Source organism: Egretta garzetta, unplaced genomic scaffold, assembly GCF_000687185.1.
Source record: "Egretta garzetta isolate BGI_Z169 unplaced genomic scaffold, ASM68718v1 scaffold173, whole genome shotgun sequence".
NCBI classification, from domain to species: Eukaryota; Metazoa; Chordata; class Aves; order Pelecaniformes; family Ardeidae; genus Egretta; species Egretta garzetta.
This window is the reverse complement of record NW_009259112.1, coordinates 516,338-535,072: the sequence shown is the minus strand read 5'-3', so window position 1 is coordinate 535,072 and position 18,735 is coordinate 516,338. Positions and strand designations below refer to the sequence as shown.

Below are 18,735 nucleotides of genomic sequence, written 5' to 3'. Positions count from 1 at the left end.
GTCTTGGTTTCTCAGCAGGCTCCACATTCACTCATTTTTGTTTGTTTGTTTCCTATGTGATTTGCATCACTGTACTCAGTTACAGATTTTTAACTAATTTTAAGAATCAGTACTGGTAAGTTCTGGTCAAAGTGGGAAGCTGGTCCTACTCAATCTAAACTCAGTCCTAAACTCAACCACTGGGTTAAAATATGAAACCAGAAGTCAGTGTAATTTAGAGCAATGGACTTGAAGTAATTGCAACGTCTGGTTTGAAAGGTCACTTTGTTATCTCAGCAAGTTAATAAGAATAACATAATATTTCACATCACTTCCTGAGTAAGTTCTCAAGCTGCTGGTTTTCCTCACCTCTACTCTTTTTACAAAAACAGACTTTTACACAAACTTGTGTAGGTGCTACTTATGCGGTTATCCTTATTTCTGTAATGGGCTTTCAATATCTGTGAGTCATCTAAAGAGGACCAGATGGATTACCACCTGATGACACTGAGATAAACCCAGCTTTTTGTCAGAGTGCAATAGTAGTATGAACATATGAATGAAAGTTTGTCTTGTAACTCTGGTATTTCTAAATTGCAGACACACATCTTAAGCATTTTCCCCACTACAAAGTCATTTTTGAAATTGCAGTAGTTATTTAGTTTAACTTTTCTTGAAAAAAAAAACAACAAACCACCCTGTTTTTCTTTGAAGTAAATACACTGTAAAAGAAAAAGTTCACCAAAAAAAAGTTGCCTAACTGTGTTAAAAGGAAAATTTATGCTGAAAATTTCAGTCCTAATTGTTGGCTAGTGTTTTCTCCCAGGTATCTGATACCTTAAAAACTCGATGCAATTTTTATGTACATATTTTTATGCATAAAACACAATAGAATTTCTAATTCCCTTTCAACTGACATAGAAAAGAAAATCATTACTGCCCAGCAAGTGCATGATAGAAAAGGCTCTCATAGAATCATCCCAAAATATTTGCAGAAAAGTATTTTTATCTCTTTTTTTTAAATCATTAGAAGGTGTTGGTTAAAAAGGCAAACTTTTAATTTAGTTTTGCCATCTCCTGTCTACGTATTTCTTTATTACTTCTAAAAAGGTTCAGTAGCCTGTGTAGTGTAATACACTGTATGAGTAGTGATGACAGCTGAGCATGACTGTTAAAAATGGTTTATAGCCTTGGAGGTGGCAGTTTTTTTAGCATCTGACATTTACATGGAAAATCTTTTCCAATATGAATTTATGAAGAACTATTTTTATGTTTTCCTAGAAATTAGTATATCTAAAACACTTGTGAAGAAGCTTGCCTGGGATGGAAAGCTTTTTGTGAATTGCAGCTTTCATGTCTGTAGTTACCAGTCTGTCTGTAGGCAGTAACAGAGGAGAATAAAGAAGTCAGGAGAATATCCTTGCTGATTTTGAGCCCGAAAGTCTGCAGGAGGGAAGAAACCCCATGCTCTGCTGCAGGAGGGCTTGTTGGCCTCTGGCAAGTCTCAAAAACCTTCAGTGGGTCCTTGAGGTCTTGTGATGGGGAAACCTTCTTTCCCATGGAAACAAGTTGCAAAATGTTTCTGTTGAGGAGGCATTCCTCAAATATCACAAAAAGTGAGATTTCTTGGGCTTTAGAGAACTCAGCATGTGTTCAGCGTATCATAATTCAGACATCCCTTTGCCAAATAACTATGTATTTGGGGGGGGAGGGTGTGTGTGTGTGCAGGTGAAGTTCTACTTTAGGCTTGATTTAAACTTATTCTCTCACACTGTCTTTTTTCCTGGATTGGAAGGTTAAACTAGGTTTAGAGTAGGGATTAAGTTGCAGTTTTGCATATGTAGTAGATGTCATTGGTACAAAATACATCATGCACAAGCTATAATGTGCTGGACTTTGTAAAATGGTTTTATGGTTTTCACGATGGATGTGTATGTGTATATAACATCAGTTTATAAAGTTTTCCTTAGACCAATAGTACATGGAAGGCTATGGGTGAAGTTCTGAAGCATGACAATATATGGAAAAGTATATCAAAATATGTTTACAGCTGAGAAGGTAGCATACAAAAGACAAATGATGCCAAAGTTTAAGCATGTGTCTGCTTGCCATAAGGCAAGGGTGAAAAACTGGTGTAGGTACAGGTTGTCTGCTTGTAATATTCACAAGCAGGCTTGAATGAAGTTACATAGTGAACCTGATTCTGGCTTTTCCTTGCAATCTCATGCCCAACTCTTCAACCTTAATACTTTAAAAAGTCCTTTCATGCTTTATTTTATTTGTTTCTTCTTTGCCAAACCAACAGGAGGAAATGAAGGAGCACTGTGTGGCATCGTATAAACACTTTGGTTAGTTGTCTGTAAAGATGAGTCTGTCTAGGATCTGCTGAAATAGCTGACAAGGAACACTCATTTCAGTGGATGTCTTAAATGTAGGCCAGCAGTGAGGGTCCATCAGAGACTGTTTTGCCTGACAGCAAGGAGTGGTGGGAACCAGCAAGCCAAGGATTACACTTCAGATTCTGGAGAGACAGTATAGAGAAACATGAGAGAAACAAGCTCACTAAGCTTGACCTTTCTTGTCCTGCCTCCTCCAACCTGTCCTTGTGTCTCTTGCCTCCTCACTGATGCATCTTTGTCTTATCTATCCTGCCCCATAGGTAGTAACCGCCCTTGAGCCCATTCCCCATCTTACTTCTTGTTCCTCAGCTCTGGACAGTCGAATTTTTTTCCCTCTAATCCTGTCCATGTTCCAGACTGTTTGACCTGCTTGTCCCAGTTCTTACAAATTTTAGTTTTTCAAAACCTAACGACTTGACAGAAAGCACAGTTCTGGCACAAAGACCAAACCCTGACACATTTCATGCTCCTACTCCAAAGCCTAGGAGTGCCCAAGCTTTTCAAAGAATTTTTTAAATAGGGGCAAAATAAAACCTTTTTTCCTAGCCTTGTTCTCGGAAATGATGGAACTGTTTTGGCTTAAATCTTCCAAAACAAGCCTGAAGCAAGGACCCAGCATGGAAAGTCTGAGCTGAAATCATTGCATCTTGGCAATATTACAAGCAAGTGAAAAGCAGTCTTTTAATGGAGTGAGGTGGTCTCAAGATAGGGCTGCCACCTTTCCTCTAATACAGATGTGGTGGCTGATGTTCCTATCGTATTGTTTTCTGAGATGCATCATGTCTAGACTTGGATGGTAAGAAGTTGTAGGTATGCATGGTAGTTTGGCTGATCAAAATCTTGGTTACTGGGTGTGACTTGTAGATTGGGTCAGCGCCTGTGGAAACAGTAAACAGTCTCCTGCCAGACCCTTAATGGCCACTAAACTCAGCGAGGCAGTCATTATGCTGCTTTGGCCAGGGACTCCTGAAGGTCATAACAATTTTGCAGCCAGAAAACAATTGTTCTAAAATACCTGATTACCTATGTCCTTCATCTTTCTTCTACTATGAATACTAGTCCCAAGGCTTTGAAAACAATACGAAATCCATCTGATATGTTTTAAATTTGTTTGCATCAGGACAATAAAAAGGCTCAGATTTTCATCTCTTGGTTTGTGTAATGGTTTTTGAAAGTTCTTTTTGAATTAGCTAACTGCAGTCTGGCACAGGTTGTTGGCTTGACTTCTGTGAGCAGGAAATGTGAAGCTGGCCAGCAGGCTTTAATATGACACTTTGAAACTACCATGATGAAAAGGTTAGGTGGGTATCTTCCAGCTAAGCAAGTCAAAAATGTTTATACATACATATATATATGCGTACATACTGCAAATACGTATGCTATATAATGCTAGTGAGAAGGCAGGAAATTTTAAATCCTGATTTGTCAATTTGTACTTGAGGCACTCTCTCTTTTATTTAGTGTAAGTACCTATGATTCTATGCACATACAATATTGATTTTACACTCTGTAGTGCCCAAGGAATAAATATGAGAAGGAAGAATAAAAAAAAAATCCTACCATTTATTAAAATAAATGAAACAGTTGATGCTTTATTGTGTAAGCCTCTTAAAGGGCAGCATAAAAATATGAGTCTGAAGTATGTAGATTCTTTTGATCTGACTGAATGTAATGAAGCTGATCTTCCAGGTCAATACATGGCAGGAAAATGTCAGAGCTAACTGGAAGAAAAATTCATATATGGCATACGTAACCTGGCGATGGTCGCATGCATTATGAAGCAAGAATCTGCATTTTAATGTTGTGTGTGTGTGTATATACGCCACTATAGAAAGATATTTCTTTTATGCAACTTCACAACAAAATCCAAATGCTTAGATTAAAATGAAGGTTTGAATGCAATTGGGTCTACTTCCATCAGTTCTGTTCATTTCTGCTACATTTGGTTCACCATTCTGAAGCTCAGGTTTTCAAAAGCAAGTATCTCATGTTGTTTATCCATTCATGCAAGTCTTTGCAATGTTACCTAGCACTGCAGTGCTTGAATTCCTCCCACAGAGTTCAAAACCAAATCCTCAGAAAGGTAGCTGGCATTGTAACAGTCCACCCTACTTCCCTCAGAGTAGTTGTGGCAGCACTTCTTGAGTTCTCATTCTTTCAGTCTACTTTTCTTCCTGTCTGATTTTTTTTTCCCCCTCACTTGCTTTCCTTGAGTTCATCTGTTTGTTTTCACCCATCCTCTAACTAATTTTAGTTGCAGTTGTGAGAAAGCAAAATCAAGTGATTGAGTGTTACACTTCAATGTTTACATGTTTTAAAACAAACAAAAGGGAAGACTTTTTGGAGAATGACTAAACACTGAAATCCTTTGCTGCACAATGCTGTGGAGGTCAATAGTATACGCGCGTTTAAAAAGGGATTAGGCAAATTCATAGAAAATAAACCTCACAGCTACTGTAAACACAGTGGTACAAGTGTGACCTGCAGTTCAGCAAATTGTTCAACTCTCTGGGGTCTGAAGATAATACAACGGCACAAATAGCTTTATGGTTGATTTGTTTCTTGTACTGTTTTCACTAAACATCCATTATCACCCCTCCACCATCCTAGGGCTTCATATGAGGGCCTTTGGACCTTTCTTCATTGCTATGATGATGCTCAATATTAAATTATTCTAGCATTTCTCTTTGCTGATGAGAAATTTGTGTCTCCCACTTGTCCAACAAAGTCATAGGTAAATGACTAAAGAAATCTTGGATATATGATGAAGTCCTAGATCCCAGTGACCAAGACACTGGTATAAAGGACACAGTTCTTCAGTGAGGTATCAAGTCAAGGAGGGCGGACATCCTAGGCTGCATCTCCTCCTCCTCCTCCTCCTCCTCTGAAAAACCCTCACTTGTGTCAAATAAAGGAGAGTTTTGGTACTGTTCTGACACGACCCTTGATCAGTCTTCCCACAATAAGGTATGCAACCTAAAGAGGCTGGAATGAGCTGCAGTTTTATAGTACGGCCCTTCTGTCCTTCCTTCTCTCATGTCTAAATCAAGAAATTTCTAAAGGACAGCCACTGGAAATGCCTATTTAAAATAAGAACATTAAGGTTTGTAAATAGTAGGATTAGTGCTTGCAAAATGTGTACCCCACCCTGTGGTGTTTGATATATGGTTATGAAAATGACATGGGAAACTGTAAAAATTACTCAGGTTAGAAAGTGTTACCTAAGTGGCCTGCATCTTCACAGTAGCTAAGCAAGGAGATATGTTGCATGAAATATTACATAACTCCTTTTGGTATCTGTGATACTTAACTGACATTTCCTTTTTTTGCTCAGTTTTTGTTCTGGGTACTTAATATTCTGATACTATTATGCTGCGTCATCTGACAAGACTCCTCAGTCTAAAGGCAAGAACCTTTCCCTCTTATAAAAAGAGCCAAGGAAACTGTGTCACTGAAAAGAGGATAGAGCCATAATAGCAGATTTCTAGAAATCTAGGGAGGGTCCTGGAGGGCAGCTGAGGATATCGGTGTCCTGTACACATTTCTGTGCAGTCAGTATTCTCTACTAGACAGTGCAATCCAGTGAATACAGACGTAGCATTAACAGCCTGTGGTCCTAGGTTGTTCTGTTAGCTTTATGTTTTTCTTTCATTGTTTGTTTCTGCAGCCCACTTGCCCTGGGACAGGAAAGATTTTCAGAAATATTTGTTCAAGTGTCTCAAGCTTATTATCAATGTCATCCAATTATTTATGTAGAAGCTTTCATAATCCATTATTTTTCCCACAGAAGCTCGTTGTATTTACATGGCAAGAAATTGAACTTGCCTGGTGAGTGCCATTTTAAATCCATTTCTTTTATATGACAGAAGCTTGCAGACATTCTAATTTTGGCTTAATAGCTCACTTGCATTCTTGATAAATGAGTTTCTGACTGTTTAAGCCAAAGAAAAACAAGCCACTTAAAATCTGGTTTAATCAGACTAGTTAGAGGTAATTTGGGCTACAGCGATAATGCATCCAACAGCCCTGGGACAATCAGAATGGTTCTCCCATTCCCTGTGTCAGTAAGGGGTCCCTGGCCTATACACTTATATGGCTGTGTACTATTGTAAATGACTGAAAAGTCAGACTCCCTGTTGTATGAAAACATTTTGACTGCTTCTTTGTGTCATGTCACACTTTTGTTTGTGGTGCTTTGATTATTTTTTCATTTCGTAATACTGAGTTTTTTGTCACTGTATGGAAATCACAACAGTTGCTTCTCACAAAGACCCCCCTCTGACTCCACTATAACTGCCTTTCTCCGTAAAGAAATTGAACCTAAATATGCGTTGACGTGACAGACTGAGTTTTGTGTCTACACTGACATACAGTATGCTGTTTAAACCTAGGAGTATTCTCTAGGATGGAATCAGGTAAAATAATTTGCTGCAGAGGCATAACTTGCTTTTAAGTCACCAGATTTGGCTGCTGTCCCAGTTTTTCTTCTGTTTGGCTGGTTTGGCTCTCTAATTGAGCAAGAGCTGTATTTTCTGGAATAAACAGGTAGGAAAGAAAATACACAGAACCCATAGGGATCTGGGGGCATCTTCTCTCCTTTTCTCCTGTTCTCAGTCCAGCTCCCTCCAAACCTCCTTTTACAAGCTTCCCCATTTAGTCCTTCCTTACACTTCTTGATGGAGGTACCCTACTGCACATCCTACTCTTCTCCAAAAGCACGTAAACTTCACATGCAGACGTTTTAACTCACACCTACTTGCAGAGATGCAGAGTGCTAAGGATGAGAAGTCCCTTCTGCTGCTCTCCGTGTCTGCAGCACAACCCCGCGGCGTGTCATGGGAGAAGTGAAGCCCTGCTTGCTCTACCAGCTGTTCTCATCTGGCGTAGTCATTACTGATATAATCCAGGATAATTGCTAAGAACTGATTATTGATACTTTGAGGCCACAGGCCAGGAACATTGATTAAGCACTGGAAAATAAACAAACCAGCTTCCAGAAATCAGGGCAATGATTTGGAAGGAAACTAATGCCCTGGCTGTGTCCTGTTACTGGAACAAAAAGAGAAATGAGAGGAAAATATGTTTTATTTTTCAGTAACATAGGCAACAACTGCCTGCATTTGATAATGTTTTTAATTTAGCCTCCAAGATAGCATGCAAGTCCAGGAAGATTTTTTACCTAGTTTGAAACAATTAGCATGTTGTTTGTCATAATTTATGAAGAAAGTGGGAGCTGAATGCAAAGATCCCCCTATTCTCTTCTCCAAGGCATGAGATAATGTCATAAAAATTTCTTCTGGAAGAATTTACCCAGGAAATATTTTCATTCAAAACAAGAACAAACATAAATCATCATGAGATTAGTCCTATCAAGACTGTAGAAAGGATTCAGAGATATGACGTAGGGTGCATATGAGTAGCGGAGTAAATTCAAATTAATACAGTTTTGGTAGGTGAAGTTCAAATAGTCAAAGATGTCCCTTTATGACAAAAAAAGGACATTTAGGACAAAAGAATAGTGAATAAATTTGACCTGTGAATAAAAATATGTTCTATATCATTGTCTAAAACTAAATACAGAATATAACAACCAAATAAGCCGAGGGGCCAATGAACGATTTCAGTACATTTGCTATAGCTAACACTGGAAACTCCACATTCTCAAGCACAAGCTCCCCCCACCCCGCCTGCCTCCCCCTCCTTCCGTGCATTTATAAAGTCTGCTCATGGCAGTGTGTCACTCCACAGCACAAAAAGCGAGCGGAGAATTAGTAATGCTGCAGCTACAGATGACAAAGCTGAACAAGTTTCCAAGTGTCACCGAAAGAGATCAATCCTTTGATTGTACAAAGGCTACTGGTTCAATGGCCTTTGAGAGATCAACATTTATTGTTGTGATGCTTTTGAAATGGAGGGCTTTCTGCAGGATCCAGTGGGTAATTGCATACCTTGTATGGAACAAATTATTGCAATTTAAGAATAAAGAACTTGATCCTGCTCCCAATGATGTCAATAGGAAAACATCACTTACAACATGATTCCACAGTGCGGAAATGTTGTTTCACAAATGAGGACTGACCTCACCCTTTCATGTGTGGTTTTCTGAAGATTCTTGGGTTTAGGACTATAGTATGTCTTTAGTTTATTACAAATGTTCACCAGAATGCATTTATTAAAAGTCTGGTGAATGACGTCCACCCAACGTCAGTATTTATTGTATTCTTTATTTCAAGAGATGCTACCATTTTTTAATAGATCGTGCCTGTTTCTTGAGAATGAACTTACAAAGGAGGAAACAATTTTCATCCTGTTAAACCTTAGGGGTAAGAGAGCAGCTCTCCAGGGGAAAAAAAAACAAAGACCAGTTTTAGGCCAGTATACACTGAGCAGTTCTGCATGCTGTGTAGAGGCACTCAAGTCCACACCTGGAACAGTGTACAAGACAGATAATTACTATTACCATGATTGGTTTGAACTGAATAGAAAATGGTTTTGAAAATTGCTGCATCCTGAGCAGCATAACCCGTACATGCTTCAAAGGTTGAAGTGTAGTTACATCCCTGTCTGTTTTATAAGCATATGGGTAAATAAATACTACATAGCAAAGCAATCTAGCAAAATCTGGTGTAATGACCATATTGAAGGTGTTACTGAGCCTGTTAAAAGAGAAAATATTAAATAATGCATGAACAACTTTTAACAACCTTCTTGTATCCGCATGAAACTGTCAATCAGCATTTAACCTCAAATATGTAACTGAGGTGTTTACAGTTGTTCCAGAATATTAAACTGTTAGAAGTGACACTCATCCATCCCCGCTCACTAGCTCAGACTTCATCACGAAGGAATTGTTTTGAAAAGCTCCTCCCAAATTATGGTCTTATCCCTAATGGTCAGACAGATGGTTTGCAGTAGTTAGACAAAATAAAATGCCAGCAGTATTTTCACAAAATAAACCTTATTCTGTCTTCTGTAATTAAAATAGATCCATGTCAACCCTGGGAGAAGATCAGCTGAGAAACTTATGGTTTCTTTATATTTTATTTTGTCATCTCGTGAGTGACTTTTATTTTCTGTGGCAAAATTAATGTGTAGTCAAGTAAAACATTTTGGGCACTATTCTTAATCTTCACAAACCCAGATGAACGCTGTGAATGATGCTTAACATTTCCAGCCTCCTGCTCTATGATATCATGGCCTTGTGTCATTTCTGAATAATCCCATTTTATGCAGTAGTTTCATCTCATCTCTATTGTTCTTTGTTTTTTTGCCATGGTCATTTCTCTTGGCAATCACTCTGCATTACTCTTTCATATTTATTTTTTCCATGGATAAAATCTCCTGGTTGTAAGGATAAGATAGCTGGGGACATTTGAGCTGTTCATGTTCAGGTTTTTTTTGAAGGGGAAACCACAACAGCGTCAGTGAGTCATGTTTTCTCATACACTAAAAAATACACACTCTCCTAATAAACTGGAAACTACATACAGAGATACATCATTTGCCTATAAAAGTGAGAAAACACTTTCTATTGAATGCAAACATACATCTAAACCACACTGGATTTGAAACTTCAGTCATTGGCAGTGTTAGTATGTGCCAGAACAAAGTGGATTCATCATTTCTGTCCTGTAGATTTCAAAATTATTTACGCATTTGGAAAAATCTAAAATTTCAGACTCCTCATAACACCAGCTTTTGTTAGATACTTGAAACTTTCTTCATGTATTGCAGGTTGTCTTTGTCAGCTGGTGTAAAAGCTTCTGGGACTGTGGACTTGTGGCACTGGATGATGTATCATTGAGCCTAGGAAGCTGCCAAGCTGCTGGTAAGACCCCATATATTTGTCATCTAACAGCTGCCAACTTTTTTGGTACAAGTTCATCGCATACCTTCATTTTCCAAGCCTATCCTACAGCTGCCTGCATCCCATTGTGGTTTTGTTTCTCTTCTCTTCTCTTCTCTTCTCTTCTCTTCTCTTCTCTTCTCTTTTCTTTCCTTTTTCCAATAAGGATTGCATAAATCCTATTTGTGCAGTAACATACACACACCAAGGACCATTTTTTGTTCACAGGGGTACCAGTTAACTCCTAATTATCTTCACTGACTCCAGCGCAGTTGTATATAGGCAAGCATTCCTTTTGAGGCATCTCTTCTCTTCTCTTCTCTTCTCTTCTCTTCTCTTCTCTTCTCTTCTCTTCTCTTCTCTTCTCTTCTCTTCTCTTCTCTTCTCTTTTCTTTCCTTTTCTTTCCTTTTTCCAATAAGGATTGCATAAATCCTATTTGTGCAGTAACATACACACACCAAGGACCATTTTTTGTTCACAGGGGTACCAGTTAACTCCTAATTATCTTCACTGACTCCAGCGCAGTTGTATATAGGCAAGCATTCCTTTTGAGGCATTACCATTTAAAAAAACCGACAGTCCAACTGAGGGGAAAGTAGTTTTCAAATGGCTTTTAGGAAACCTGGAACGGACCCAAAAGCAATATTTTCAAAACACAGCATTGCTCCTTTTAGTCCAGAAGTACAGTTGTGCAAGGCCAAGATACAGTCCCTTATCTGAGCTGCAGTTCCCTAATGGAGACAGATGAGTCTAACTCTCCCTCCTATAGTGGGAAGAACTGAATGGTTTGGGATGAGACTTTACCCTCTGACATGCACAGGCATGAATTCACCCAAACTCCCTCTTCTGGGGCTCTTTGAGGTTTGACAATGCAACGATTGTATCCTAATTTGGAAACCATTCTCATGAGACAGGCACAATCTATAATCCCTTTCTTCTTCGGAATAAAGCCATGCCTTTGAAATGGTGATGAGGCTGATCTACCATGCCATTTATATGCCCATGTAATAAGAACCTTTTAATGACCTCTTTTGATTGGATTTCATGCATTCAGGCAGCTAGCCATTATAGAACAGAAAGAAGTCACATGTATAAAACAAGATGCCATTTCTCTAATGTATTTCTGACAGTTGTCTGTTTTGCCTTTCTGTTGTTCTAAGTAATCTGAAAAGGAATTGAAGGTGCAGAACTGGTACTTGGGTGTGTAGTCATAAGGGGACTTGTCACTGATGGCAGCAAAAAAATGCCCCCAAAATACCCCAGAGTATGTGAGGCATCAAGGCTTCCTCCTTTCCAAAAAGTGAAAGCAGCTCAGTGTCTACTCCTGAACTACAAATTCAGATTATAGCAGAAGACCCAACAGAAGCTTCCTGGTGAGCACCTGAATTGTCAGCTTTCTCTCTTCTGCATCATCTAATAGAATTGCAGTAATGAAAATACTCTAGTAATTGCAGCTCTGTGGTCTGCTGTACGCAGTGTTAGAATCTGGTGCCAAGGGAACAAAAGAGAGCTGAATGTGTTATTTGATTTCAGATCACAGAAACTCCAATCTTTGACAAGACTCATTTCATATGCATGTTATACATGCTGGATCTCATTAAACTGCTTGGGGTGCCACAGTAGTGAAGAAAATTACACTTGTAGAGCCCATTGCAGATTAAGAGCTATGATGAGATACTAAACTGTACAAGATGTTTTAAAGAATATTGGTACACGTTAGTGAGTCAGACTAGAGCAGAGATTCCCCAAAGCTGTGAAGAAAATGAAATTAAATTTAATACATTAGTTTGAAGCTAGCTTTTATAAGTCTGTGACAACTGCAGGTATTGCTAGGTAAACATAAGTGATTTCAGCAGGTGAGTGAATGCAATACATTGCTTGTGTAATCTCTCCATATATCAAATGTATTTCCAGTTTTAAACAATGTTGTCTCCTTATAGATGTATTGCTGCCCAGTCCTGGAGAGTGTACTTTTGAAAAAGATGAATGTGTGTTTACCCAGAAGAAGAGAGGTCGTGGGAGTTGGCACAGGAGGAGGGGTCCAACTCCCACTTCTTATACCGGACCGAAAGGAGACCACACTACTGGGGTAGGTGAGTTAAGCTCCGCATTGAACTTTCAGAACAGAAATAGATAGTTAATAAAAAATATGTTGAAATTATAATGTAGAACACAGAGAAAGTTTTTACCATTCTGTTCAGAATAGTTATTAATCAAATGAAGTAAACACGTTTCTTAGGATGGTTTTGAGAATGTGATGTTTAATCTGAATTATCTGCAGACCAAGTGGGTGATTTGGTCTTCATGTCCTAAATTAGCCCTTTCCTTTGGGAGAAAAAAATGAAAGGCTGACTCACCAGTCCCCACAGAAAAGCCTGCTTCCAGACCCCTTGCTTACGTGAATATTCCCTGAAACGAAAAGGCAAACAAGTGATTGGGAGCTTTTCTGCATGAACACCTTCCTCTTCAAACTTAGAAGAAAACATGTATAATAAAAGAGGTCCCACAGACCCTTTGTCTTGAAAATCTGCTCCATAACCTCACTTGTGTAATTTGAAGTGTTCAGGCAAGTGGGGCCCCCATTAGCATGAGCAGGCACACAAAAAACTGCATCAGAATTGCCCCCACACCAGGGCAGCACCTGGTGGCTTTTGGAAATTATAAACTGCATCACTGCGTTGGGTGCTCGTGTTCCTGCAGAAGAGGTCCTCAGTAGCAACTCCACTGACTTCAGTGTAATGGATGAAACTGCCCTAAGGCTTGTGAACTTTAAGGCTTACATAGGTTTAAAAAGGCTTTTGGAGGCCTTTGGATTTGCCCTCCTTCACAGTGGTTAACATTCATTCAACAAAGTTATGAAGTCAGTTGCAGACCAGCTGGCTTATTCACAGCAGCCATCTATCTAGTCTGTTAAAAATTTTCGCTGGATTACAAAAGCAGTTGGCCTGCTCAAAAGGCTCACCAAAAGCTATTATTATCCTGTCAACTGTGATTGAGTGTAAACCACGCTAAGCATTGTCAAGCATAGTTATTTCAGCTGTGCATATGAAGTCTCTATGCAAACTTAATTGAAGTTATACTGGAAAACTCTTTTGTTTCCAGTTATATATGTGTGTATATATATATATAAACCACAAAATAACAAATGCTTCTAGTTAATAAAATAACAAATGTTTTGTCTTGTTTCTGATTTCTTTATCTAAAATGATGGCTTCGCTCATGTTTAGCAAAATCTCCCTTTCCCACCTCCTGGTAAAATTTCTGTAATAGCTCCATCCTGAGCAAGGTATGGAAATTGACTAGAGGGATGTAAATTCATGGTGTGGGGGACTGTATGGCCAAAATCCTGTATGTGGAATTGAGAATGCAGATAGGAATGTTCTCGTTGGCTTGAAATTTCATCACCAAGAAATGGTGTTCTTCCATTGTTAACCCTAAAGAGTACTGATTCTGGGTAGAAATATGAATAGCCTTCAAAGATAAGTTTTAAAGCTTAAAAAAGCTCTTATAAGTTTAATAAAAAGCTTAATAAAGCTTTTATGTGTTATGGAATAAAAATGAGAAACAATACTTACAAATCTGACCATATTTTGACCAGATCTGTTGGCTAAGTTATCTAAGTGGAAAATGTAGGCTATCTACAAATCAAGAACATTTTTCCAATAATGATACCTTTGTACTGTGGAATAACTTTCAAAAGGGAATATTGAAATTCTTGTCCCCTTTCCATTCAAAAATTAGATGGCATTAGAGTGAATTAGATGGCATACTGTCTGTAAGTCTTTGTTACCCGTGCTGTCCAGTTCTTCTGCATCAACTAGACATGTAATCACCAGCTTTAAAATAAGTGAGATTTTTTTTCCTAATGGTTTTTAAAGTCCATTTGAGAATTTTTATTTTGAAACGTGGGTGAGCCTCTTGGAGAGGCATCTGTAGGCCATCTCTGTATTGTCTGGCAGAACCTTCTTTTTCTGCAAAATATTATCCAAAAGGACTACGTCAGAGTAAAGTTGCTGGGTTTTTTGGTAGGTAACCAAACTCAATTCTGTAAAAGGATTCAGCTTTGAGGTTTGATGCTTTTTTTCCCCTGGTTATTTGCTAGATAATATATTTTATTCTTCCTCTCTGAGGTATTCTATATCCCAGCTCTTGTGTTTTCAAAGACAACAACCCTCTCCTTATAGTAGGAGCAACCCTTAAGAGTTTGTTGCTCAAGAAAAGGAATGGGCTGTTAGCACAATTTTCTTGATTTCTAATGCAGAAACTGACTTTAGACCTATTTTCAGTTTATGTAGATCACTACATATTCTGAGATCTGAGGCTGATAGATCGACTTTAGAATTGGTGAAGCAAGAGAATCTTTTAAGCCTGGCCTGTGACAACAATGTTTATTCCTTATTTCACACATCTCTTCGCAGCAAGATGTGCTGAGAAATACACGGATTTGAATTCACAAACCCAAGAGCTGATCTAGTCTTTCCAACAAGTTTATAATGATTCAGGCCTTAGAACTAAAGGCAAGTTATTTTATTACTCTGTAGTATGAGCTGTAGGTTTTGATTTTTAACTCAAGGAACTTTTAAGCATAGTGAACATCAAAACCCTCGCAATGACTTGCACTAGGTTTGGTATAAATAGCTGTGGGAATTCTCCAACACACTTTACAAAATTATCTTTTCTTTACAGACCTAGAGCTGTAGATAAACTTCCTTTTCACCCTGTCTGCTGCTGCTTGCCACCAAAATGCAACCCGGGTTAGAGGGGATGTCTTCACCATGGGTTTGTGTAGCTAATAGGACTCTTGGGTATCATGAGAGACACCCCGAGCATCCACCGGCTGCTTTTGCCACTCTCAGCTTCTCTCCTGCCTCACTGATCCTCAGGAATCCCCTCTGCCCCCGAGGGCAATCTCACCGCCAGGACTTGTGGTGGCAGAAGGGCAGCTTGTTTTCTCCAACAGCACAAAAAGGGAGCAGTGGGACTGCGTGAAGAGCTGCTGCAAAATCTGAGCCCGCCGCCTGCTGGCGGAGTGTACGTCTCAAGGCACAGCACCACTGCCGTATGCGGCAGATGGGATGTGGGGATGCTCCTCAGTCTTCTGACACACCTCCATTTGCTCCAACTGAAAATAAGTGAATGATGGATTGGGGGGAGTGGGAAAGGGTGGGAATTAATTTGCCTGCTACCAATTAATGACTAATTTTTCCACAGATCAGAGTTTATGACAATCTTTCATTCATTCATGGATTCTAGAGAGTCTAGTTTTCCCCACTTGTGTCTTCACATCTTGATCACAGAGAGAAAAATATTATTGATGTCATATGATTTAAAAGAGGTATTTAAATTAATTTGCTTTGTTAATAGCATCAGCTCCAAACATTGCCTAAACTGTACCCCTCAGATGTACATGCAGCTGCCTCTGAATTCCAATTAATTGACCACTGTCAAGAGTGCATTCCTGGTTTAAGAACAGCTATGATTCTTCTTACTTTGTATTACTTTCTGTTGCTATGTATTTCATCAGATATAAAGAAGATTTTAAGTGTTCTTACATTGGCATTCACGAATATTAACATTATTACACTAAGACAATTACTACAATATGACAAATATTACAGTTCACAAATATAATTGTCTAGGGCATAAAAATCTTCATCAAAACAGTTTTGATCAGTTTTTTTATATAATGAGCGTGTTGATCATAATGAACATGCTGAGAGAATGTATTCAACCTTGCTAATATTTGCTTGTATGTCTTTTTAAGGATACTACATGTACATAGAGGCATCCGACATGGTCTATGGACAGAGAGCGTACCTCGTTTCAAGATCACTAAGGGGAACCTCTGGAAAACAGTGCTTGACATTTTTCTATCACATGTATGGAGCTGGGACTGGATTATTAAGTGTTTATCTGAAAAAGGAAGGTGATGACGAAGAGATTCCTTTGTGGAGGAGGACAGGGGAACAAAGCATCTCATGGCTAAGGGGACTGATAGAATATGAAAGTGATAGAAACTACCAGGTAACAAAAACCAGTCAAAATGGAATATTGAACTGAACTGCATGCTAGAATGCAAGTTCTGGGTTGTATATGAAGGTAGTTCCTTAATTCAGAATTGGTTTTTTTAAGGTATTTAAATGCTGTTTTCCCATCATTTCTTGTCAGTTTTGGTAGTTTTTATTCAGATTGCTTGTGCAATTTCTTTTCCTTCAGCTGTCTAAAGCCCGTCTAGATTTGACGGAACCGCTAAGCTGTGAGAAAATGGCTCCTTCTTGCAGGGTGGCCTTTCTGAGGTGGCACCAAAGTCAAGGGATGATGCAAAGCCAGAGCTCTGCCTTTGGTTTCAACAGTGCCATCTATTGCCAGAGACAAAGCCTGCTTCTGTTTCGCTGTCAAAGAGGAAGCTGGAATTGCTATTGACTGAAACAGCTTGGGCACAAAACCGCACTGATCACTAACCAAAGATGGTGTGGAGGTTTTTTTAATCACTTTCCCTTAAGAGCCTGGAAATTAATTAGGGGGGAAAGAAAAAAAAAAAGAAACGCTTTACTGAACAGCAAGCTTAGCTTCACCAGTAAGACCGCAACATAATATTGTAATGCTTTTTTTCCCCCCCTCAAGTCTTCCTTGCATAAGGGCAACACACAGTGACACACTTGGGCTGAAAAGCAAAACAGAAGTGCCACAACACTGGAGAAAATTTATCAGTGGTCTGTAACACACAGCAAACAGACCGTGAGAACAAATTTGCTTCCTTCGGCATGGCACACACCCGAATTCTCTGACCAGGACCCATCAGCCCACTGATGGAGGGTAGAAGTTTCTTTCCAAGACACAGGCTGTCAGGACACAATAGATCCTTAAATGGACTGCACGGGTATTTTTTTTTTTAGCTCTTCCTCCCGTGGGATTCATGCAAAGCTGTGTCTTACCTTTTCAGATTATTTTTGAGGCGATCCGCGGCGTTTCAATGAGAAGTGACACTGCTATTGATGATATTCTGTTCCAGGCAGGACCCTGTTTAGGTAAGCTTAAACATACTTTGTTCCTCTTAGGAGACACCTAGCAATTCACAGTGTTTTCTCTAATTAGACAGGAGATACTTCTTCCCTTGAATCCCCACTGAATGGATCTGAATTTAGTATAACGCCACTGCGTTAGTGCAGAATTTTTGTTTTCTAGTAAGATGTGAGAGCATCCTCAGAATCTGGACTAGTAAAGGTGCTCTAACACTTTTTAAAAACTGTGCAGCAGTCCTGTTTAAATCCAGCATGGTAATTACATTCTGTTTCATGCATTCTAATGTATGATAAAAATACAAATAATTACAATATTTCCCCCTTCTTTGTATTCTAGAAGTGGAAGAAATTCAATTCTCATCAGGCTATCCTGACAGCTTAAACGAAATTGAGTATTAAATACAGTCTGCTGAAAGGAATGATGTGCGTAGAAGATTTGTATGTGAGAAACTGCACAAACTGCCTACTTTAAAACGTATTTTAAATAAATACTGGACTGGTTTGAATATGCACCGATGTATAGGAAGAAACTGAGAGCGCTCACGTTCCTCGCCTCTGCAATGAAATTATTGACTCAGGGCTTCTTAGACTGTTGTTTGGGGGATTTTTTGTATTTTGTCTCTTTTGCATGAGGTATCAGTTATTATATAAAGGCTTCCTGTTTTGCACAGATCATTCATTTTAATGCTTTTTTTTTAAAAAAAAAAAACACCTTCTAGTATATAGTAAAAAGAGGAAAGTAAAAGTGCACAATTAAAATCCCAATATTGTGTTATGTTAAATCTGCATTCAGTGAATGTTTTGTGTTGGGTACAGAACAGATTTTTGTTAAGGAAACTATAAATATTCTGAAATAATAAAGAAAATAGTATTAGCTACTAGTAATAGCCTACAGGTTAAGTGCAATTATTCATGAGACAAATCTCTCTGGGAAACTCTAACACTCTGCTGGCAATTTTTGTGGTTTTGTATTCTTTTACTCTAACAAATATATTTGTCGTCCTTGCCAATAACAAACTCACTTTTAATGTTCCAGTATAATTCAGTGTAAGCTGCTGACATTTTGAACTGTATGAAATGAAACCCTTTGAAGCCATATGTTTTCTGACATACAAGTCTTGTTTTGTTTTTTTTTTTAATAAATCAGTTTGTACACTCACAGAGAATGTACGTACACTTTACCCAAGCACAGATGCCCGGCATTTATGTTAGTAGGAAACTGAATTCACAGAACTTGTTAATTTTTAAGGTTTTATGTGCTTGTGTGTAAGGTTTTGTTCTGAAATTATTGTAACTTCCTAATAAAATGTAACTTTGAAAACCATCTTACTGCTCTGCTCTAGACTTTATAGTCATCAGTGTAACGAGAAACAACTGAACTAATATAATAGCCTGAATTCAGCATTTGGAATATGAAGAGAATGAAACGTGTGGTTCACATTCACCTAAGATTGCTAACACAAAGCAATCTGGTCTGCTGCAGGAAGT

The 18,735-nt window shown here is 38.6% G+C and overlaps 1 protein-coding gene across 1 annotated transcript in view; it reads left to right on the top strand.

The window, feature by feature from the left end:
- Window positions 1–17,646, top strand: part of MAMDC2 (MAM domain containing 2) — a 147,201-nt gene extending 129,555 nt beyond the window's left edge. The window contains exons 12-16 of the mRNA XM_035891049.1: window positions 10,113–10,206; window positions 12,166–12,318; window positions 15,990–16,249; window positions 17,169–17,253; window positions 17,585–17,646. Of these exons, the coding sequence (XP_035746942.1) occupies window positions 10,113–10,206; window positions 12,166–12,318; window positions 15,990–16,249; window positions 17,169–17,253; window positions 17,585–17,646 (654 nt within the window). The remainder of the gene's footprint in view (window positions 1–10,112; window positions 10,207–12,165; window positions 12,319–15,989; window positions 16,250–17,168; window positions 17,254–17,584) is intronic.
- The last annotated feature ends 1,089 nt before the right edge of the window (window positions 17,647–18,735 follow it).